Below are 22,103 nucleotides of genomic sequence, written 5' to 3' on the forward strand. Positions count from 1 at the left end.
CACTTTTGACTTCACCCAACATCTTGCAGGGATGCTCTCCTCTCTAGTTCAGGATTAACCTAGGGTTTATAAATCCCTGATCCAGGTTACTACACCAACCTCCTCACTATTCTCCTTCTAATCCTCCTTCTATTGTGCAAATCTGTTATTTCTAGAACTATGTAGATGCTTCACCCAGATCCTCTGGAATCTCTTTTTGTTGCCTCTTCAGATCCAGATTACCTTTGATGTGCTTTCAAAAGCCAGAGGCTCTTTGTCAAATTATCCCTTGGACTAATAGAGCTGTGTTGCCTTAAGAAGCTGAAAAGGAAAGTTTTCAGTTTGGGTGTTTAAGTACCTACCCACCCCTACTTCCCAACATAGACATTAACCAATGATTGTCAAGTAAAGGAATCCATCAATGACTGTGGAACTTAGCTCTCTTGCCTCAATTCTAAGGCAAAACTTACTAGCTCTGGACTTTTGCCTGAGATGACATCCTTGTTTGGTTTCCTGCCCTTCCCTTTCCTGCTTCCCCTACTCCCTAACCAGAGCACTTTCTCAACAAATCACATGGACACAAACCCTCCTTTCAGCATCTGCTTCTACGAAATCCAAGTGGAAACATCCCTTCCTAGCTTAAAATCTGTCCATGGATCACTGCTGCCTGCAGTAAAAAGCCCATGCTTCTTGGCTGTACTCCAGCCTGACCCCCTGCACTGCAGTCAGCAGGATTTTCAGTCTGGTAAGTCACTGTGGTTTCCACCACCTGGCATTTGACCTCCAGATACAATTCCTGTCTCCCCTCAATCCCCCACCTCCATCACCAGTCCCACCAAAGCAGGCTTTCAGGCCTGTCTTCCCCTCCCCTGGGTCCCACCTGCTCTCTAGAGCCCTTTCCTTTAGCCCTCCCTACCAATGCCCCACTGTCCCTTGGCACCTGCCAGGGTATAATCTTGTGTGTTCCTTTTCCTTGGCAGAAGCAGGCACAGCTGGCAGGCAGTATTTTTAACTTTACTCAGGCTCAGGAATCAGGTGGCTCAGGTTGCCCAGTCTGGTGACCTTCACTTCCAGAACCTGTGACTGCCAGGAAGGGAAGAGTCAGAACTGAGGCCTGAAGCTGGGCCAAGTTGGGCCTTCAAAATTATCTGGGACCCAGAAACATTTGTTAAGTGAAATGAATGAAAGGTCTTTGCACAAACTGCCAGAGCCATCCCAACTCCCGCCAAACCAAATGTGCAAGAGATTTGGGGGCAATTCTATACATAGCCTGCCAGGCTGTCAGGACAGTTAGAGACTAAGACATGAGCTAATTAAACCCAAGGGCCCAGGGAACCAGAATAGGGTGGAAACCAAAGCTCACCTGCGCTCCCCACACACGGGGCCCAAGAGGGCATTCAAAATGTGAACTTTAATAACAAACAGCAGTCAAGGTAGGGGTTCCCCAGGAACAAGAATAACGGAGCTGGTGCTGGAGGCCTCAAGGGTCCCCACTTCCTCTCCTCCAAGGCCTGGAGGCAGGGAGGCAACGGACCTCTGTAGAGGAGGGGCAGCACCGGGCTCCATGTAATTCCATATATTTGGGGCCCTAAGACCCCAGATGCAGCAGCATGTGGAGCAGGGTGGTACCCTGCCTCACCCAGAAGGTCCTGGCAGGGTGTGCAGCCTGGGCCAGGCAGGCAAGCAGGCCAAGGGCTGTGGGGTCAGATGCGGAAGCTTTCCTCTCGGCCATCGATGTGACGGAGCCTCAAGTAGACATCTGTGCCAATGCCCTGAAGGGACTGCAGCCGAAGGGAACCACCGAGGTACTCTGCGTAGGCCCGTGAGGTTGGCAGCCCAAAGCCGAAGCTAGAATGGATGGGGGACAGGACAGAGGCTTCAGAGGCTTGAGTCTCCCGGGGACCCCCACCCTCCCATTGTGGCCAGGTGGGGCCTCACCCGTGCATGGGCCCTGACTGGCCACCACTGTGCATGTCCAGGTGGCCAAAAAGGGGGCTGATCCGGGGGTCCTGGGTGCTGGCCTCAGCTGTAGTGAAGTGGTAGTCCATAACCCGATCCAGGTCTTTGTGAGCGATTCCCCCGCCCCGGTCTGAAATCCTGGCAGGATGTTGATAACATGGGCTTGGCTCAGCTTTGGTGGGGGCTCACTACCTCCCAAGCAAATAGTGCTAAGTCAGCCTTCCTGCCCCCTCCACCCAAAGATGGAATGTAGTCCACCTGGACCCTCGGGCATTATTTTTTATAAGTGATATCCTTCCATCCTCACTTCTGCTGAGCCACTGGTTGCTTATACCTTCTCACAGGATTTTACATTTATTCTCAAGCCAGCATCATGGACTGGTTACTCCTGACTCCTCAGTCCAGGCCTTTCAGTTGCTGACAAGCACAGAGCCCTGGAAACCAGCTGACCCCAGATCCATTCATATCCAGCTCATGGCATTCTCAGAAACAAAGTGTATCTTGTCTCAGGGCAGGGCAGGTATAGCTTAAGGTCATAGAGCAAGTCAGAAACAGTGCCTGGAACCCCCATATATCCCAGCTCAACTCCCACTCAGGGCAAACCTGATGACGAGATCGATATCATTGTTGGCGATGGTAATGACCACATCTGGGACATTGTAGGGAGTATCTAGGTGACTCTCCATCGTAGCTCTATGCAGGGAAGAAAGATCAGCAGGTAGTGGTACCCCAGCTTCACCCCTGTTCCTGTCTTGCCCCCTTCCAACATATCCAGCCAGCCCACCTCATGGCATTCTTGAGGAGCTCAGGCAGGATGTAGTCCAGTGGCATAGGGATGAAGGGGAAACGGGCAGCCACATGTCCATTGATGCGGACGCGGGGGGCATTGCCATACTTGTGCTCACACAGGCGTCTGTAGATAGGAGCAAGGGTTCAAACCTAGACCAGTGATTCTCAGATGGAGGAATTTCTGCCCCCACCACCCCTAGAGAAATTTTACAATTTCTAGAGACATTTTTGCTTGCCACAGCTAGGAGTTGTATTAAGTAAAAGCCAGGCACCCTTCTAAAGATCCTAACAAGCATGAAACACCTCCTAAGAATTATCTGACCCAAAATGTTAATTGTGCCACATTTGAGAAAGCCTGCCCTAGACCATGCCCTAGGCAAGGGCTCAGACCCAAGCCTTCTGGGCTGGAAGATATCCACCCCCTTAGCTGTTCTAGCCTCACCTGGCAAAGTCCACCCACTTTTCAATAATCTTCTTTGGCGACAGGCGAGTGCAGATGATGCCAACAAAGTCGGGCTGGCAGGAGAAAGAAGTCAAGACTAAGCAGCACCTTGACCCACACCTTGGCCACCAAATGCTTGCAATCTTTGGACCTCTGAAGCAGCCCCAAACCTCTCCCCAGGCCCTTGGCCCAGTCCCCAGCCCAAGGGGGCCCCTGCCTCAGTCCCCTCTGCCCCACCTGATAGGTCTCAGATCCCAGCACCCCACCTTGTCCTCATGCAGCGCCAGATGATGTGTGGCCAACATACGGATCCCAAGCCTTGAAGTCAGTGTCTTGTCCAAGAAGTAGCGGACAAGCTTCTCATCCTGTAAAGAGTGGAGTCTCAGAAACTCTGTACCTTTCCCAGGCCCCCCAGTAGTCTTGGGTGCCCACTGTGCTGCCCCTAACCTCTATGTGCTTCCGGCTCTCACGCAGGCCCTCAGCCAAGAGGGTCACCACATCCTTGTGGTCGTCCAGCAGCTGTCGCACCAGCTGGCAGTACCGGGCCTCATCCGCCTGGTCCTTGATCTATAGGCCACAGAGTCATAAGCATGGATGTTCCAGCCCTGACCTCTCAGCCCCTCACCTTACCCTGGCCCAGCCCTCACCGGAGGGAAGTCTGTCAGCTTCTGGAAGGCACGGATGTACAACTCGTGCTGCAAGGAAGAGGTGTGGGAATTCACAGGGATGTTGTGGGCACTGGGTAGAGAGCAGCCACCCATGCTTACCCATGGGGATTGCCATCCACCCCAATTCACTTGGTTTAAACTCCCGTCATGGCCTTTTAAGCCTCCATGAATATTCAACTTTGGCCTCTGAAGGCTTGGATCTGAGTCTTCTATGGCCCTGAAACCTTTTGGCAGACAAGTCTCTGCCACTCTAGTCCCATCTCCCAATATGCCCCTTGGGCAGTGGGCACAATGATCTAAGGTCCCCTCTAGAGAAACCCATGCCCCCTGAGACCACCTTACCACGTGTAATATGGTGGGGTTGCAGCCAATGATAAAAGGAAGGCTACGAAAACCTTTGATGCGGTGAGCGATCCTCACTGGCAACTCTTGCTGCAAATACCGGGCACTTTTCTAGAAAAGAAGAGGGAAGTCAGGGCCAGGACATGAGTGGCTGGGCCAGAGCTCCAGGGACCAAGAGGGAAATAGGGTGCAGAAATCTTACCAGGAGGTGGCTGCCGTCCTGAGAGCGGCCTGAATAGAGCATCATGGTTGGAGTGAGGCGGACTGAGGGCTGGAGGGGGCAGATGGGCTTTGAGCACTGGATCTGCAACACCCCACCCCCACCACATTAGCTCCACCCCTTCCCTGGACACCCGTTCCAGCTCCGGACCCGGCCTCTTGCCAGCTGCGCACCTTCTCCGCTGCCACATCGATGGCCGACTGATTGTAAAAGGAGGTGACAGTCTTGGAGCGCTCCCGTGCCATCTCCACGTGGTGCGTATCGGTGGCTGATGTGGAGCGGGCCCGGAGCGACAGTGCAGGCCCCAGTAAGGGCCGGAGTGGAGGCCCGCTCCGGGGACCACTCCCCAGCACGGATGCCAATATCATCGTTCTGCTCTGCTCCTTTGTTTCTTTGTCGGACTAGACGGCTGCTAGGGGCAGAGGACCCGATACAAGAACACGACCCCGAAACAGGGCAGGGGGTGTGTGTGGGTCCGCAGGGTCTCTTCTCTGACTTCAGGGACGACAGCAGGTCAAGGATGCTGACAAGCTCAGTCCCCAGGGAACAGTTCCCATCTGTCAGGGAAAGGGAAGGGGTAGTTGTAAAGATCCGAATCCAGACAATCCATCTCTCCACGTGGGCACTGGTATCATCAGACCTGGGCAATCTCTGCCCACCCATTCAACCACCTCCCAAACACATACAGACCGAGCCTGTAAACCTTGTTTTCCGAGGCAATTCTTCAACTTGAGGCTCTATCTGGTGTTTGGAGGGTTGGGGACCCTCAGACTCGTCCAGCCCGAAAACAACGCCCCGCTCCCTATGGTCCTGGGGACCCCCGTTCAGGGGGCGGGGTTGACCCCTACTCGGCGTCCTTTAGACCTGGGCCCCTCGAGTGTGGTCTGCGTATGTGTGGCACACAGTATGGTCCCCCCAACTGCCCCAAAGTAGCGGCCTGGGAGTCGCCGTCTGGGTTTCCCCTCCGCAGGGTCACTTGGTTCGGCCCGTATCCCCCCTATATGGTAGATGCCATCCCGGTCCACGCGCACTCCACAGCCCAGCTCAATGGCGGAGGCTACGAGCGCGCGCCGCCAAGCCCCTGCAGGCAGGGTTGGCGCGGGTTGCTCCACTTACCGCGGTGCCAGGGCCAGGGCCAGGGCCAGGGCCGAGGTCCGAGCGAAACGGCCCAACAGTCCACCGGCCGGGCCAGCCGAGCCGCCTGCGCCCTCTGCCGCTGTGACGTCGCGTGGGCTGTGGGGGCCCGGTGCCTCCTGGGAGTTGTAGTTTGGAGCCAGCCCATACCGGCTACACCCGTGCTCCTGGACCCCCAAATAAATTCCACGGCTCCCTCCACAGGTCTCTCGGAGTTATTTGTGGTCGCCCTGGGTCTCTCTTTCCTGCTTCATAAAATGGGGTTTCTGGGAGCGAAATGAGAGAGGGCGGGAAGATCCTTAGATGCAAAGCACACAGACCAAATTCTACCTGGGTTCTTTCCCTGCTGTCCCAACCTTCTCCTTCCATCTCTTGACGCATTTATGGAAAATCAAACTGCTGGTTCAAACCCCAGCCCAGCACTTACTAGCTGGGACAACTTACTTAAACTGCTCAATGGTCTAGTTTCCATGTTGGTATAACGAGGATGTATCAACCTTGGGGTTGTCGTGTGGGTATGTGAGTATATATGTAAATTGCCTAGAACAGTGCCAGGTGTAGGATTAGCACTATGTGGTGGCTATGTTACTATTATTCATTCACACCTGCCACACTGATTGGGTAACTTTTCTGTGCCAGCAGAGGGGCTTGGGTATTGAATCAAATAAGTAGACCCTTCCTTGCCCCAAAGAGAAAGACAGTTTCAGTGTCATTAATCCTGATTAGGGCTGCACAGGATGGAAGCATTAAATAGGGTCTGGGACATTGGTACAGGTACAACATGAGTAGGACTCAGGAGCCTCAGCTGGAGTGGGAAGGGTATGGCAGGACAGAGAATAGCCTGGACAATCTGTGGATATACCTGCAGCCATGTGGAGGCTAGGAAGGAGAAGGGTCCAAGGGGGTGACCAGAACAAGATCATGAAGGGCAAGGAGTCTGCATTTGTCCTGAGGTACTAAGAAGTCACTGAGGGTTTTAATTCAATCTGCTCATTAGACAGAACCCTCTGGCAGTAGTGATTGGGAGAGTGGGAGTCAGTGAAACCAAATGCAGAAAGACAGTGAAAAAATAATTACTTTTTTCAAGGAGGAGATGATTGGGGAGAGACTTTTCAGCATGTGTGTGTTTGTGTGTACTTGGATTTGTACTGATTGGATTTTTCTTTACCGTGGTTATGTATTTTCTAAATATTAAAAAAAATAATATTTATTTTTGAGAGAGAGTGGGAGAGGGGCAGAGAGCAAGACAGAGGATCTGGAGCAGGTTCTGTGCTGACAACAGAAAGCTCAATGCGGGGTTGGAACTCATGAACCGTGAGATCATGACCTGAGCCAAAGTCGGATGCTCAATCGACTGAGCCACCCAGGAGCCCCTTTTTTTAATTTTTAAATTAATATGGTGTTAAGTGAAGCAGGCAACATCTTTGGAGCCCAAAGTCTGTCTTTAAACTTCAGCAGAGGTGGGACCCTTCACTGTGGCTGACCTGCCTGAGGAATTGGGGGAAGGTGGGCATAACCATGAGGATAAGGTTCCCTGAGTCTCTGGATTTCCTCTGTTCCCCCTCATCCCCACACCATTCCCATCCTTTCTTTCCCAGCATCGTGGCAATATCCCGGAGTGGGGCCAGAAGGCCACTCAGCTCTGGAGGCAGGCACGGCTTGGGCTGGTGGAGAAGGAAGAAGGAAGGGTGGTTCGGTCGGGGGTGGGGGGGAGTGGAGGGTTTGAGGGGGGGGGAACAGCACGCGCAGAGAAGCAGAGGACTCAGAGTGCTTGCAGTGTGCCAGAACTCGGCGCTCAACGCGGCCGCGGCGTGCACCGGAGCACAGATGCTGGTGGCGTCTTGGCAGGGCTTCACCCCTTTTAACCCTGAGCGCTAGACCAGCCCTCGGCCTTAGCTCGTTGCTGCCACCCGGCGGCGGAATCTGGAAATACACCCTAGAGTTTCATAATACAGAGCTCACCGTTGCCCAGGCACTCTTCTATGAGCCTTATGTGTATTAATTTCATCTTCGTAACAGCCCTCTGAGGCAGGTACTATTGTTATCCTCATTTTACAGAAAGGTTAAAATACATGTTCCCCTCTTTCCTCTCTGTCCTTTCCTCCCACATGCACTGGCTTCAGCCACTCTGGCCTCCCTGTTGCTCCCTAAACATACCAGTAACATTGCACCTCAGAACCTCTCACTGGCTTTCTCTCTACCTGGAACACCCTTCCCTAAGATATCCACATAGCTTACTCCCTCACCTTCTTCAAGCTTCTGCCCAAATGTTAACTGAATGAAGCCCACCCTGACCATCCTGTTCAAAACTGCAGTCACCTCCATTCCCCTCACTCTGCTCTACCTTTTATTTGTAGCACTTATCACTAACAACATACTATATATTTTATGTATGGATGATATTAACTGCTCACTTTTTTCCTCCTCTTCTACAGTGTAAGACCAGAGCATGACTATTTCTCTGGTTTCCTAATTTATCCCAAGCTCCTAACACAATCCCCTGGCACATAACATGTGCTCAATAAACATTTGTTAGATAAATGAAGGAGATTTGGGGCTTTATCTTCTGAGCTATTGAAATGGGACACTACTTAAAGGCAGAAAGTGACAGAACTACATCATCTTTTTTTTTTTTTTTTTTAATAAACTCCAGGCCAAATACTGGGCTTGAACTCACAACCCTGAGATCAAGAGTCACATGTTCTACCAACTGAGCCAGCCAGGTGCCCTACCTCATTATTTTTTAAATGGATCACTTTGATTGCAGTATGTAGAATCAATCTGTGGATGCTGGACAAGTATTCCTGGGAGACCAGTGAGGAGACTACTGTATTTATCTAGGTGGGAGGTGATGGTAGCTTGGACCAGGGTAGTGGTCTGCATAGATTACAAGGATTGAGAAAATAGTCCAAGAGGAGTGGCTTAGGTGGATGGAGGGGCCATACTTAAAATGGGAAACTCCAGAGAAGGAACAGGTTTGGGGGAATGTAAGGGGTTCACTTTTGGGTGCATTGCATTGCATCTCATTGGCCTATGAGGCATCCAGATGGTGACATCTAAGAGGTGTTTCTCTGGGGTTTGGAGCCCAGGAGACAGATCTGGTCAGAGGTTGGAAGTTGTGACCTGCAGGAAGTAAGAGAAGACAGGGGAGAAAATAATGTTACCCCGTGTAGCAGTTTGTATTTCTGAAAATGGTCCGCCCCACATGAACTTCTTAGAATATGACCTTGACACTTCTCAGATCAAGAGATGGAGTTCTGGGGTGCCTGGGTGACTCAGTCAGTTGAGAGTCCGACTCTTGATTCTGGTTCAGGTAGTGATCCCAGGGTTGTGGGATCAAGCCCCGTGTTGGGCTCTGTGCTGAGTGTGGAGCCTGCTTGGGATTCTCTCTCTCTCTCTCTCTCTCTCTCTCTCTCTCTCTCTCTCAAAAAAAAAAAAAAGAGAGAGAGAGAGACTCTCTATCTCTCTCAGAGAGAGAGAGAGAGAGACTCTCTATCTCTCTCAGAGAGAGAGAGAGAGAGAGAGAGAGTTCCATGTTCCTCCCTTTGGAACTGAGGAGGGTGAAAGGGATACTATGTGACTTTAAATGCACCGGGTGGCTCAGTCGGTTAAGCATCTGACTTCAGCTCAGGTCATGATCTCTCGGTCCGTGAGTTCCAGCCCCATATCGGGCTCTGTGCTGACAGCTAGAGCCTGAGCCTACTTCAAATTCTGTGTCTCCCTCTCTTTGCCCCTCCCCCACTCATGCTCTGTCTGTCTCTGAAAAATGAATAAACCTTTAAAAAGTTTTAAATAAAAGCTAAATCATAAAAAATGATGCAATTTCCACTTGGCTCCCTGGAGCACTTGTACTAGAATCCTGAGCTCCCATGTAAGCAGTCTGACTGCCCTATATTAATCAACTATCACTGTGTAACAAATTATTACCACAACATAGCAGCTCAAAGTAACAAACATTTATTATGTCACACAGTTTCTTTGGGGCAGGAACCTGGAAGCAGCTAAGCTGCTTGGTTCTGGCTCATGGTCTCTCATGAAGTTGCAATCAATATGTTGGTTGAAAGTACAGCCATCTGAAGGCTTGACTGGTGCTGGAGAATCCAATTCCAGGGTGGCTGTCTCACATGTTTGGCAAGTTAATGCTGGTTGTTGGCAAAAGGCTTTAGTTCTTTACTAGGTGGACTGTTTCCTTGGGCTGCTTAAGTGTCCTCATAACATGCCAACTGGCTTCACCCAGAGCCAGTGATCTAAGAGGAAGCAAGGTGGAAGCTGCCATATCTTTATGACTTAGCTGTGAAAGTGACACACTATAATTTCTGTATTATCCTACAGGCTCAGGTCAACCCTGCCTAACATGGGAAGAGACTACACAATGGTGTGAATACTAGAAAATGGAAATCATTCAGAGCAATTTTGAAAGCTGACTATTGTAGCCTGGGGGCTGCTATGCTGGGAGGAAGCCCAAACTAGTCCTTATAGAGAGACTACATGGATCTTGAGACTACAGAGAGAGAGAGAGAGAGAGAGAGAGAGGGAGAGAGTCTGGGTGACTCAGTCAGTTAAGCATCTGACTTCAGCTCAGATCATGATCTCATGGTTTGTGGGTTTGAGCCTCGCATTGAGCTCTGTGTGGACAGCTCAGAGCCTGGAGCCTGCCCTCCCCCACTCCCATTCTGTCTGTCTTTCTTTCTCTCTCTCAAAAATAAATAAACATCAAAAAAAATTATTTTTAAGAGAGAAAGAACTGTTAGGTTCTCCCTCAGCTACTTCAATCTCTCATTGTTCCAGCATTAACCATCATCTGACTGCAAATATGGGAGCCAGACTCCTCAGCCAAAATTCTCTTTCCAAATTCCTAACCTATAAAATATGTAAAAGCAAATAAAGTGACTGTTATAATTCTAAGCCATTCTTTTTTGTGTGGTGATTTGTTGAACAGCAGTGTGTTCTCAGTGATTCCCACCTTCTGGTACTCATACCAGTCAGCAGTCTCTTCCCACACTGAACAGGGCCGACCTGACCCCACAGGATAACAGAAAGAGAGGCCTAAGTCCTAGCCCTCTGTATTGGTTTCCTATCACTGCTGTAACAAATTACCACAAATTTAGTGGCTTAAAACAACATGAATTTCTTGTCTTATAGTCCTGCAGTTCAGAAGTCCAACATGGGTCTCACTGGGCTAAAATTAAGATGTCAGCAGTTCCTTTATGGACACTCTAGGCAGCATCCATTTCTTTGCCTCTTCCTGCTTTGCCACTCACACTCCTTACTTCACGACCTCCTTCCTCCATCTTCAAAGCCAGCAACATTGCATCTCTCTGTGCCTTTCTGCCATAGTCCCACCTCCCTCTGACACCCTTCTTCACTTTTTTATGTTAAATGTTTATTTTCAAGGCAGGGGAGGGGCAGAGAGAGAAGGGGACACAGAATTTGAAGCAGGCTCCAGGCTCTTCACTGTCAGCACAGAGCCCGACATGGGGCTCGAACCCATGAACTGTGAGATCATGACCTGAGCCTAAGTCCGATGCTCAACAGACTGAGCCAGCCAGGTGCCCCTGCCCTTTTTCACTTTTGAAAAAAAAGTTTATTTTTTTTGTAATCTCTACACTCAAGGTGGGGCTCAAACTCACAACCCTGAGATCAAGAGTCTCGTGCTTTTCTGACTGAGCCAGTCATATGCCCCCCACCCCAGCCCATTTTCACTTTAAGGACCCCTGTGATTATATTGGACCCATAGGATAATATTTTAAAACCAGATTAGGGGCGCCCGGAAGGTTCAGTCAGTTCAGCATCTGACTCTTGATTTCAGTTCAGGTTATGATCTCACGGTTCGTGAGATCGAACCCCACATTGGGCTCTAAGCTGAAAGCATGGAGGCTGCTTGGGGTTCTCTCTGTCTCCTTCTCTTTGCCCCTCCTCTGCTCACTTTCTGTCTCTATCTCTCAAAATAAATAAACTTTTTAAAAAGTTTATTAAAACCAGCAGATTAATAACCTTAATTCCATCTGCAACCTTAATTCCTGTTTGCCATGGAATCTGACATATCCACCGGTCCCAGGGATTTGAACATGGGCATCTTTGGGAGCTGTATTCTACCACCATGCTGCCTAGAAGAAGAAGAGTGCCTCTGAGAAGGAACTGCCACAGAGAGAGGAGAGCCATCAGGAAAGTGAAATATCACAGAATCCAGAGAAAGTTCCTGGGAAGGAATGCTCAACAGTGACTAATACTGTTGAGAGGTCAAGAATGATAAGAACTCAAAAATATCTATTGGAGGGGCACCTGGCTGGCTCAGTAGGAAGAGCATGTGACTCTTGATCTCGCAGTGCGAGTTCGAGCCCCCAACTTTGGGTGCAGAGATTACTAGAAAATATATCCATATATAGATATATACAGATATATCCATTGGATTTAACATCCTGGTGACATCAGCCATCAGTTGTCAAGGGAGTGTTTGGGAGCAGGAGCTAGTTTATGTTGTGCTGGGCTGCAAGGAAGAAGTGAGGAAGTACAGACTGGAAGTGTAAAATCTTCCCAAAAACTTGATTGTGAAGGGAGATTTGTCACTGTTTCTAAAATGGGGAAAGAGAACCGAGTTTCAATGCAGATGAAAAGGAAGAAGAGGTATAGGAGAAATGGGTCATCAATAGATGCCATTATTGCGATGGAAAGAGCACAGCTAGCCTACCGAACAAAGGCTTGTAAAAGAGGGACTGTTGGGTTGATCCAGACTCAGGTTTTGCCACAATAAAACAGAGGTTAGGATAATGTCAAGGGTGTGGCGGTGGTGATGGCGCTGGGAATTTGAGGAAGAGAGAGACTGGTCGGCAGGAGCGGCTGATGAGGCAGGAGGGAATGGTTGAGCAAGCACTGAGGATTGGAGATTATAGTGCTAATAGTATCTGAAATAATAATTTCAGGGGAAATGCTGGTTCTTGATCGGACCGCAGTATTCGCTGGATTCCCTGATCCGCTGGTCTCTAGGTCCTGGATGTTCCAGTGCTTCGAACAGAGTCTGGCATAGCCTAAGCGCTATACTGTTAGCCACATTAATATAATTTTTTTTTTTTTTTAACTCAGAGACTCCATTTCCCTTGAGGCGCTGCGGCCGCTCGGACTACTACTCCCATCATGCCTGACAGGCCTTGTGCTCGGTAATTACCCCTAATCCCTAATCTAGTTTTTCGGTCCCAGCATTCCTCCCTGTTTTCCTACCTTGCCAGCACGCCCATCAAGTACTAGGAACAACCAGTGGATCAGGGAGCGCGAGACCAGTCAGGCCAATCGCCCAGTCAGAGGGGCGGGAGAGGGCGTGGCCACATCCTGCCCCGCCCCTGCTCCGTGGCTTGTTCCCTCCGGGCTGGCGCCTCGGGAGGTACCGTAAATCATGGGCGCTACCTGGAAGAACCCTGGATGGGTGCGGCTCGCGCTCTGCCTCGCGGGCTTAGTGCTCTCGCTCTACGCACTGCACGTGAAGGCGGCGCGCGCCCGGGACCAGGATTACCGCGCGCTCTGCGACGTGGGCACCGCCATCAGCTGTTCGCGCGTCTTTTCCTCCAGGTGCGAGCGGGAGTAGGAGGCTTGGGGGACTGGGCTGCTTGTCCTAGTGGCCACGTTGCCAAAAGATTCTGGAGCCTGGGATCGGGATCCCTGGGAGCGGACGCATGGGGGCGGGGCTGCTCGAGGGGGCGTTGCCTGGCGAAACTTTGTGTCTGAGTTAGGAGTGTGGGGCCTGGGGCTGGGGCTACAGATAGGGCCGGGCGCTGGGTTTATTATAGGGAGAAGCACGTAGATCCTAATGCCAAAGAATAACGGTACCCGGGCAGGAGGGGGAATGGGATAGTGTATAGGGACTGATGATGGTCTTGAGGTCTTGGGGATGGCCGTAACAGGATAAGGTGGTTAGGTCTGGCTATGCTTGAGGGCCTGGCTATGCTCGAGGAGGGGAGTGTGTAGCCAGGGAGCTGGAGATTTAGAGGTCCAGGGCAGTGAGATTCTGCAGTGGATTCCCAGTCTCTGGTAACACTATAAAGCCAAGTCAACCCTTCTACCTACCTTGCCATCTTAAGAATTACTGAAGGTCTAGGATGAAAAGAGGGGTGTATGGTGGAGCCATGGCCATGCCTGACCTGGCCTGGGGATAGGATAGGATAGGGGCATTGACGTGGAATCCTGAGCTAGCCAGGAGGCCTTCGAACCTTGGACTCAGGAGGGCATTGGGCAGGGTGGGGCGGGGGGAGGGAAAGTACAGCCTGGGTGGCTTTTTGGAAATCACCCCTCCAGGACGCACTGGGTTGGCACTCCTAACCTGAGCCCTCCCCTCCACCAGGTGGGGCCGGGGGTTCGGACTGGTGGAACATGTGCTTGGCCCGGACAGCATCCTCAATCAATCCAATAGCATATTCGGTTGCATCTTCTACACATTACAGCTGTTGTTAGGTGAGTGGCCCCGCCCATTCCCTGCAGGCCCCACCTCCTCTTCCTAACCGGCCCCTTCCCCCTTGGCCAGTCCATCCCCATTCCTTATAATCATGGTGACCCAGACACTTGACAGCAAGCTACTCATCACTGAACACTCTGTGGGCAGGAACTAACAAGTGTTTCACTTGGTTTACTTACTATCAGAGCCAAAAGTGCCCTTAAAGACTTCCTAGGACCCCAGTTTTATGGAAAAGACTCAGAAGTTACTCTCTGGGAGGAATCCAAGGGCTGCTTCTCTTTCGTTTCATGTAGAGCTCAGCAGGAAAATTCACTATTTGGGTTCCATGGATCAATGAACAGATAGGAGAACCAAGGCCTTGGTGAGGCTCATCAGAGCCTCTCAGTTTGGAGATTCTTCCCCAGCAGTCCCTGATATCTGGGTGGTACCATGAAGTCAAGGCAGTATTCTAGAGGGGCCAGTCCCTGAAGCCCATGCCTGAGCCTTGTCTGCCTTGCAGGTTGCCTCCGGGCCCGCTGGGCATCTATCCTGCTGGTGCTGAGTTCCCTGGTGTCTCTTGCCGGTTCTGTCTACCTGGCCTGGATCCTATTCTTCGTACTCTATGATTTGTGCATCGTTTGCATCACCACCTATGCCATCAATGTGGGCCTGGTGGTACTCAGCTTCCGGAAGGTCCAGGAACCCCAGGGCAAGGTCAAGGGGCACTGAGCCTTCACCCAAGCCAGGCTGACCTCATGCTCTGCTTTGGCATGTGAGCCTTGCCCAAGAGGGCCCTGTCTCTGTCCTTATAAAAGTCTGCAACCTGACCCCACCATACTCCCACACAGGACAATGGACCAAATGTGCCACACTCTTTCCTCAACTCTAGTGCCTCTGTCTCTCTCCCCAAGGACTGGTTTCCAAAGCTCCTGCCATTGCCCAAGGAGAGAAGGTTCTGAGCAATAAAATTTCTTAAATAAATTAGCTAAGTCTGAGCCATCTGTCTACGAGGAACCCTAGTGTTGAGCCTCCCCCAGTCTTGCCTCCTCTGGAGTGGAAGGATGAGTCAGAGGGAGAGTGGAGGGCCTGCCTGAGAAGGGTGGTTAGTCCCTTCTCCAGCGTGTGGAGTCAGCAAGACCTGGGGCGCCATCGGCCCCTACCCCCAGGAAGCAAGCTGGTGGCTTATCCTTGCTGCCCAACGAGAGCCAAACGTTCTTTCCTGGGAAAGCCAAGCACACACTTGCAAGGGCAAAGTTCTGTCCATGCTTGCTGGGAAGTTCTTCTATGGTCTGACCTTAACCCCGCCAGCTGTCTTATCTACCACCCCAAGCCAGTCCTGGCAGCTCTGGAGGACCAGGGACATGTTTCGAATATTTTTTATTTTTCATGATATATACTAAGCATTTACATGCCAAGCACTGCTTAAGAATATGACATGTGTTAACTCATAATCTTTATATATCCAGCTGTATGAGGTAGGTACTCTTATCCCTATCTTGATGAGGAAACTGAGGTAGAGAGCGTAAGTAGTTTGCCTAAGATCACACAGCTAGTGCTGGGGAAGGGGTTAGGGAGCCCTCAGGATTTGACTTCACCAGGGCCATCTGGCTCCAGTGTCTATTCTCTTTTTTTTTTTTAATTAAAAAGAAAAAAAAATTTTAATGTGTATTTATTTTTGAAGGAGAAGGAGACAGAGAATGAGCTGGGGAGGGGCAGAGAGAGAGGGAGACACAGAATCTGAAGCAGGCTCCAGGCTCTGAGCTGTCAGCACAGAGCCCAACGTGGGGCTCAAACTCACAAACTGTGAGATCATGACCTGAGTCGAAGTTGGACACTTAACCAACTGATCCACCCAGGCACCCCTCTTTTTTTTTTAATGTTTTTAAATGTTTTATGTATTTTTGAGAGAGAGAGAGAGAGAGAGAGAGAGAGACAGAGTGCAAGTGGGGTGGGGGGTGATGAGCAGAGAAAGAGGCAGACACAGAATCCGAAGCAGGCACCAAGCTCTGATCTGTCAGTACAGAGCCCAGCATGGGGCTTGAACCCACAAACTGTGAGATCATGACCTGAGCCAAAGTCGGAGGCCTAACCGACTGAGCCACCCAGGTGCCCCACCAGTGTCTATGCTCTTAACACAGCTTCCTCTGTGTTGGGGTCAGGTTTCCTGAACAGTTGGGGCTGGCCTGAGTTAGAAGTCAGAAAGAGAAAAAGAATGCACACTGAGTGTTCTTCCCTCCTGATTGAGTCTTCCACCACCTGTAAGAAACGTAGGCACCACTGTAACCCTGTTTCCTGGGGAGGCAGTAGAGATGTGTTGAGATTTTCCAGTCTCATTGCCAGGAAGTAGCAGAGAGCCCCAGCCCTCAATACTCAGCCCTGCACACACTGCCACTGAAGCAAGATGGGAGAAGGTATGTGAAACCCACCTGCACGTGGGTCTGGGGGAGAGGTGGGGAAGCTAAAATAGAGGGACTGGGAGGGTCTGCCCACAGTGCCCTTCCCAGTTCCCAGAGGACGACTTCCATGGTGGGAGCAAGTTTGCTCTATGTTGGACTCTAAGGTTTTTACATTCAACAATTCTGAGTTTTTCAGACAAGGCACGTAGGGGCTAATTGTCCAAGGTCACTCACATAGTACATGGGGAAACTGGGATTTGAACCAAGGCAGTCTGGCCATGGCTGAGGCGCAGAGAGGGGTGGTGAATGGCCCAGGGTAACACAGTCACAACCCCAGAGCTAGGAGCTGCTGGCTCCCTTCTGGCACTTGACTCCTAGCCAACTGGGGGGCGGAGCAGAGGTGGAGCTAGGGAGACCCAGGTGGCCTCTCTGAAAACCAGACTACAGGCGGCAGAGTGGCCTGGAGCAGCATGAAGCAGAGCTGGGGACCAGAGCTGCTCATCCTGGGAGCAGTGGTTCTCATGGAGGGTGAGCCACCCATGTTTGGGTAGGGGAGTGGTATGGTAGGTGTTCAGGGGCCACCCTCTGCCCCAGCAGCCTTGCAGCCTGGTGTGTATGTGAGGGGCATGCCTAGGGGAGCGATGGTCTGCCTGTGGCGATGTAACCATGTCTGGCTGTGTATCAGAGGAGGTGTATGTGGCCACCTTTGTCAAAATGCGTGTGATTTTCTAGGGCTAGATTACAATCTATGTCTGCAGTCATTATGCCTGTGTGTGTACCCTGTGCCCGTCTGCCTATCTACTTCCAGAATGACCTTAGGCAAGTTCTGGGGGCCCTTTGGCCTCAGTCTCCCCGTCTCTACATATGTCCCATCTTTCCTGGCCCAGATGTTTCTGTGCCTGTGATGGGGAAGAGGCAGGGTAGGGGATCCTTTGGTAAAGTCTCTGGTGGTTTGTGGAAAGGTAGGGGAGTCTGAGTTGTCAGAACAAGGGTGGGGACTCTCAATCTCTTGGAGCCCTCCCCCACTCAGACATGACGTCGGCCTCTAATCCTTCCTCTTAGGCCTTCACGACTGAGGGCACAATTAAGCTAATGCTCTCCACATATACAGGCCGCCTCCCTGACTCAGTGGCGGGGGCTGGAGTTAGGGGATCTGAAGCCTGGAGGAAGTTGGGACTAGTCCCAAGATGAACCCTGGCCCTGCTTCTCAGACTCAGGAGTGCTGAGCACAGCTGAGGGAGGAGAATTAATTACTGAGTGTACGCTCTGAATAGGTTCCAATAAAAGCTGTTTCTTGGCCTCATATATTTTCATTCTGGGAGGGGCTGGTAAGGTAGCCACACAGTCATAGGCAAGGACCCAGGGCCCATCCCCCCAAACCTATCCCTTCCACCAAGGCTGGGCCATGCAGGTAAGACTCCCCTAAGTCTCATCTGTGTCTCTTTCTTCCCAGGTCTTCAAGCAGCTCAGCACGGTAAGCTTTGGGGATATGCGGCCAGGCCTTCCTTAGGTCTGGCTTGGGCCTGTGATGAGGGAAGGACAGAGACCTTCTGTCATTCTGATCCACCCCTCTCCACAGTATGTGGGCAGCGTGGCCCTGGCCCCCCCGAGCCTCAGGAGGGCATCACAGCACCTGGTGAGTGGCCCTGGCAAGCCAGTGTGAGGAGGCGGGGGGTCCACATCTGCAGCGGATCCCTAGTGGCAGATACCTGGGTCCTCACTGCTGCCCACTGCTTTGAAAAGTGAGTCATGGCTGGGGTCAGAGTTTCCGACTTTTGGGGGTGGGGTGGGTGATATGTCCTCCAAACTCTGTAAAACTGACTCCTGCCCCTAGAATCACAATGTATCATTTACTGAAAGTGTGCCATGTGCCAGGTACACATTATCAAGTTAAGCCTTGCTAGAAGATTTACAAATGAGAAAGCTGAGGTTGGGAGAGGGAAGGACCTTGCTTAAAGCTCTGGGCTGATTTTTGTCCATCTTCCACCTACCTGGTAGTGTCCCGGTTGGTGTCACTGTCCCCCTTTGCATTCAATGCCTTGGCCTTATCCCTCCCCTTCCAGGGCAGCAGTGACAGAACTGAACTCCTGGTCAGTTGTCCTGGGTTCTCTGCAACGTGAGGAGCTGAGCCCAGGGGCCGAGGAGGTGGGGGTGACCGCCCTGCAGCTGCCGAGGGCCTATAACCACTACAGCCAAGGCTCAGACCTGGCCCTGCTCCGACTCGCCCACCCCATGGCCCGCACACCCCTCTGCTTGCCTCAGTCTACCCATCGCTTTCCTTTTGGGACCTCCTGCTGGGCTACTGGCTGGGATCAGGATACCAATGATGGTAAGTGCTGTCCCCGACTGAATCCCAGAGAGGCACTATGCTTGCCCAAGGTCACGCAGCCTCAGCTGCCAACCATCCCTGTGTTCAGTCAGATTTGTACCTCCCCCCCCCCCCCCCCCCCCCCCCCGCCAACTCCCTTTCTTTTGCCAGCTCCCAGGACTCTACGGAATCTGCGCCTGCGTCTAATCAGCCGCCCCACATGTAACTGTCTCTACAACCGGCTGCACCAGCGGCTGCTGGCCAGCCCAGCTCGGCCTGGGATGCTGTGTGGGGGCGCCCAGCCTGGGGTGCAGGGGCCCTGTCAGGTCTGATGGGGAAGATGAGAAGGGAGCAGAAGGGGAGGAGGCCTAGCCCTGAGCTGGGTGCTTGATCCACAGGGAGGGTGGACCTGCTGCTGTTAAAGGGTGTCTGTCCATGGCTGGGGCTGAAGTGTCTATACTTGACTCCTTTTCCCGGCTCCAGGGAGATTCTGGGGGCCCCGTGGTGTGCCGTGAGCCTGATGGACATTGGGTTCAGGCTGGGATCATCAGCTTTGCATCAAGCTGTGCCCAAGAAGACACTCCTGTGCTGCTGACCAACATGGCTGCTCACAGCTCCTGGCTGCAGGCTCGAGCTCAGGGGGCAGCCTTCCTGTCCCAGAACCCAGAGACCCCAGAGATCAGTGATGAGGACAGCTGTGTAGGTATGAGCAGGGGATGTTAGGAGTGGGACGTGTTCTGGGCAGCAGACAGAAGCACAGTGAAGCAAGTTTCAGCTCAGAACAGAGAATTGGTACAGGGCAGTCACACATTGCTGGGGGCTAACTAGGGGGGCATTTAAGGCCCCTTTCAGCCTCTAAGATGGGAACCATTCCATTTAAGGGCTGAAGGGGCACAGATACTTCAGAACTTCGTGCATTAAAAAAAAATTTTTTAATGTTTATTTATTTTTGAGTGAGACACAAGAGTGTGAGTGGGAGAGAGTCAGAGAGAGAGGGAGGCACAGAATCTGAAACAGGCTCCAGGCTCCAAGCTATCAACACAGAGCCTGATGCGGGGCTTGAACTCACGAACGGTGAGATCATACCTGAGCTGAAGTCAGATGCTTAACCGACCGAACCACCCCGGCACCCCTAGAACTTTGTGTATTTAGAGTTTAGGTATGAAGAGGGATCTCTGAGATCTGATTGAAGGTTGTGGGGGTAAGCTGCAAGTTTCCAAGCAGGGACCCAGTGAGAATGGACAGGGCAGGCTCCCGCTCAGGATTCTGGCATTAAGTAACTAACATGTAAATTGCATGCAAAATTATTCCTGGAACGAAGTTGTATCTTGATGGTTAAGAGAAGTACTAGTGAGCCAGGAATTCTGGGGCCAGTCCAAGCCCGGAGGGGCACAGACAGAGAATAATGAGCAGGGCCACTCCCATGAGGCTAGACCATCAGGGTTTAAAAGCTTAGGCCCTCCCTGGTTTTTGAGACTTAAGTCGGCTACCTGCCTGTGGTTACTGAGCTAGAAAGTCACTTAACCTTTCTGGAACTTTGGTTACTTTGGTAATGAGGGTAACAAAATCCAACTTAAGAGGATATTGTGAGGATTTGATAGTACGTGGGAAGTGCTTAGCACAGGGCCAGGCATGCGGTGAGCACTTAGCAAGAAGGCAGATGATGTAATCTGTCTGTTCCAGCCTGTGGATCCTTGAGGAGAGGAGGTCCCCAGGCAGGAGCCCCCTCCCCATGGCCCTGGGATGCCAGGCTGAAGCACCAGGGGAAGCTGGCCTGTGGTGGAGCCCTGGTGTCAGAGGAGGTAGTGCTGACTGCTGCCCACTGCTTCATTGGGTGAGCCATGTCTCTCTTGCCTTCATGCCCATGCCTTCGCTGGCAGGCCTGCCACTCGATGCTGTCAATGATGCCTCTCTGCACAGGCGCCAGACCCCAGAGGAATGGAGCATAGGGCTGGGGACCGGACCAGAGGAATGGGGCCTGAAGCAGCTCATCCTACATGGGGCTTATACCCACCCAGAGGGGGGCTACGATGTGGCACTCCTGCTGCTGGCCCAACCTGTGACACTGGGCCCCAGCCTTCGGCCCCTCTGCCTGCCGTATGCCGACCACCACCTGCCTGATGGGGAACATGGCTGGGTCCTGGGGCTGCCCCGCCAAGAAGCAGGTATGTAGGACAGGCCCATCAGCAGCTGTCCATCCATCCTAGAGGCTGTCGGGGCAGCTGGGTCTTTTCCCTTGCCCTATAGGTGCCAGCTCCCCTCAGACAGTGCCTGTGACCCTCTTGGGACCCAGGGCCTGCAGCCGGCTGCATACAGCTCTTGGGAGCGACAGTATCCCCATTCTGCCAGGAATGGTGTGTACCAGTGTTGTGGGTGAGCCGCCCCACTGTGAGGTGAGCCCCCCCACTGTGAGGTGAGCCCCAGTCCTCCAAACCTTACTCCACAGACCCCTGGCATCTGTATCCTATAACTCACAGACCTGCCAGGCTTGGCCTCCAGACCCGCCTCGCACTTGAAATTGGGCCTTTCTGCCAACTGGCTCCCAAAGAGCCAGAGCCTCATCCCAGCCCCAAGCCCCTTCTGCCCCCACAGCTGCCTAGGGAAAAGAGGAAGTCACCCAGTGTCACCTGACTCCTGACAGGGCCTGTCCGGGGCACCACTGGTGCACGAGGTGAGGGGCACATGGTTCCTGGCTGGGCTACACAGCTTTGGAGATGCCTGCCAAGGCCCTGCAAGGCCTGCAGTCTTCGCGGCACTTCCCGCCTATGAGAACTGGGTCAGCAGTTTGGACTGGCAGGTCTATTTTGCTGAGGAGCCAGAGCCCGAGGCAGAGACTGGAAGCTGCTTGGCTAACATGAGTACGTGGCCCTGGGGCCTCCCTGCTAACACTTCCCTCTCCAGACCCATTCTCTCTCAATCCAGGGAAAGATCCGTTCTGACCCAACCTCTTGCTGCCCTGGGTGGGGTAGTGGACATAATTCTGGTTCCTCATCATTGTGACTTGGAGCAGGCCTCAACTTCTTCAAACCTCAGTTTTCTCATCTGTCATAGGGGTTAAAGTAGCACCTTCTTCCTCTTCCTTCCAGGGAGGGAAGAAAAGTTTTGAGGATGAGGCCAACCCCACCCTCCTTCCTCTTCCTGACAGGCAAACCAGCTGGCTGTTGACAGGTGGCTCTGGGATGCTGCAGACGCAGTGAGACAATTCCTGCATCACTGCCCCTGTACCTCCCCCATTCCCTCCACCCACGCATGATTCCAGGCACTGGGGCAGGCCCAGCAGCCCCGTGGGCTCTGGGAAGGAGCACGCCTGGACCAGCAACTGCCCTTACTCCCCACCCTGCAGGCCAGGGAGATGTCGCCTGTGGATGCTTCCCTACACCCAGCTCCGCCGTCCGATGCAGGCGTCCCCAGCCTTCCCTAGTCTTCCTCCCCTCAGATATGATCACA

At 52.2% G+C, this 22,103-nt stretch overlaps 3 protein-coding genes across 8 annotated transcripts; 2 read left to right on the forward strand and 1 right to left on the reverse strand.

The window, feature by feature from the left end:
- Positions 1 to 1,371: 1,371 nt before the first annotated feature.
- On the reverse strand, positions 1,372 to 5,650 carry BCKDK (branched chain keto acid dehydrogenase kinase). Of its 2 annotated transcripts, XM_047839574.1 has the most exons (12): positions 5,516 to 5,650; positions 4,573 to 4,956; positions 4,382 to 4,450; positions 4,180 to 4,290; positions 3,817 to 3,864; positions 3,617 to 3,736; positions 3,436 to 3,534; positions 3,170 to 3,243; positions 2,723 to 2,851; positions 2,542 to 2,631; positions 1,918 to 2,076; positions 1,372 to 1,827 (listed from the first exon to the last, which is right to left on the reverse strand). In XM_047839574.1, the coding sequence occupies exons 2-12, from the start codon at positions 4,765 to 4,767 to the stop codon at positions 1,683 to 1,685; spliced, it is 1,239 nt and encodes a 412-aa protein (XP_047695530.1). In that variant the 5' UTR covers positions 4,768 to 4,956; positions 5,516 to 5,650; the 3' UTR covers positions 1,372 to 1,682. The 2 variants fall into 2 exon arrangements, with proteins under 2 accessions (XP_047695530.1, XP_047695531.1); XM_047839575.1 differs by lacking the exon at positions 1,918 to 2,076.
- Positions 5,651 to 12,747: 7,097 nt separating this feature from the next.
- On the forward strand, positions 12,748 to 14,933 carry VKORC1 (vitamin K epoxide reductase complex subunit 1). 2 transcript variants are annotated; one of them, XM_047837478.1, is made up of 3 exons: positions 12,827 to 13,093; positions 13,863 to 13,972; positions 14,473 to 14,933. In XM_047837478.1, exons 1-3 carry the CDS (start codon positions 12,921 to 12,923, stop codon positions 14,679 to 14,681), a joined length of 492 nt encoding a protein of 163 aa, XP_047693434.1. In that variant the 5' UTR covers positions 12,827 to 12,920; the 3' UTR covers positions 14,682 to 14,933. The 2 variants fall into 2 exon arrangements, with proteins under 2 accessions (XP_047693435.1, XP_047693434.1); XM_047837479.1 differs by lacking the exon at positions 13,863 to 13,972 and having other exon boundaries at positions 12,748 to 13,093; positions 14,473 to 14,578.
- A 1,024-nt stretch (positions 14,934 to 15,957) lies between these two features.
- Positions 15,958 to 22,016, forward strand: PRSS53 (serine protease 53). Of its 4 annotated transcripts, XM_047837897.1 has the most exons (11): positions 15,958 to 16,363; positions 17,802 to 17,822; positions 17,928 to 18,090; positions 18,412 to 18,677; positions 18,828 to 18,982; positions 19,140 to 19,359; positions 20,340 to 20,490; positions 20,577 to 20,821; positions 20,904 to 21,049; positions 21,298 to 21,514; positions 21,802 to 22,016. In XM_047837897.1, the coding sequence occupies exons 1-11, from the start codon at positions 16,354 to 16,356 to the stop codon at positions 21,819 to 21,821; spliced, it is 1,614 nt and encodes a 537-aa protein (XP_047693853.1). In that variant the 5' UTR covers positions 15,958 to 16,353; the 3' UTR covers positions 21,822 to 22,016. The 4 variants fall into 4 exon arrangements, with proteins under 4 accessions (XP_047693853.1, XP_047693854.1, XP_047693851.1 ...); XM_047837898.1 differs by having other exon boundaries at positions 15,958 to 16,876; positions 17,802 to 18,090; XM_047837895.1 differs by having other exon boundaries at positions 21,298 to 22,016.
- The last annotated feature ends 87 nt before the right edge of the window (positions 22,017 to 22,103 follow it).

Source organism: Prionailurus viverrinus, chromosome E3 (assembly GCF_022837055.1).
Source record: "Prionailurus viverrinus isolate Anna chromosome E3, UM_Priviv_1.0, whole genome shotgun sequence".
Lineage (NCBI taxonomy): Eukaryota > Metazoa > Chordata > Mammalia > Carnivora > Felidae > Prionailurus > Prionailurus viverrinus.

Bases quoted from the DNA above. Each gene is read 5' to 3' on its own strand.
- VKORC1 (XM_047837478.1), top strand. From the start codon at position 12,921: ATGGGCGCTACCTGGAAGAACCCTGGATGGGTGCGGCTCGCGCTCTGC. The intron at 13,094-13,862 runs GTGCGAGCGGGA...CCCCTCCACCAG, and splicing joins TCGCGCGTCTTTTCCTCCAG to GTGGGGCCGGGGGTTCGGAC. The intron at 13,973-14,472 runs GTGAGTGGCCCC...TCTGCCTTGCAG, and splicing joins CACATTACAGCTGTTGTTAG to GTTGCCTCCGGGCCCGCTGG.
- PRSS53 (XM_047837895.1), top strand. The intron at 18,678-18,827 runs GTAAGTGCTGTC...TTCTTTTGCCAG, and splicing joins GGATCAGGATACCAATGATG to CTCCCAGGACTCTACGGAAT. The intron at 20,491-20,576 runs GTGAGCCATGTC...CTCTCTGCACAG, and splicing joins GCTGCCCACTGCTTCATTGG to GCGCCAGACCCCAGAGGAAT.
- BCKDK (XM_047839574.1), bottom strand. From the start codon at position 4,767: ATGATATTGGCATCCGTGCTGGGGAGTGGTCCCCGGAGCGGGCCTCCA. The intron at 3,535-3,616 runs GTTAGGGGCAGC...CACTCTTTACAG, and splicing joins AGAGCCGGAAGCACATAGAG to GATGAGAAGCTTGTCCGCTA. The intron at 2,077-2,541 runs GTTTGCCCTGAG...ACATCCTGCCAG, and splicing joins GATATCGATCTCGTCATCAG to GATTTCAGACCGGGGCGGGG.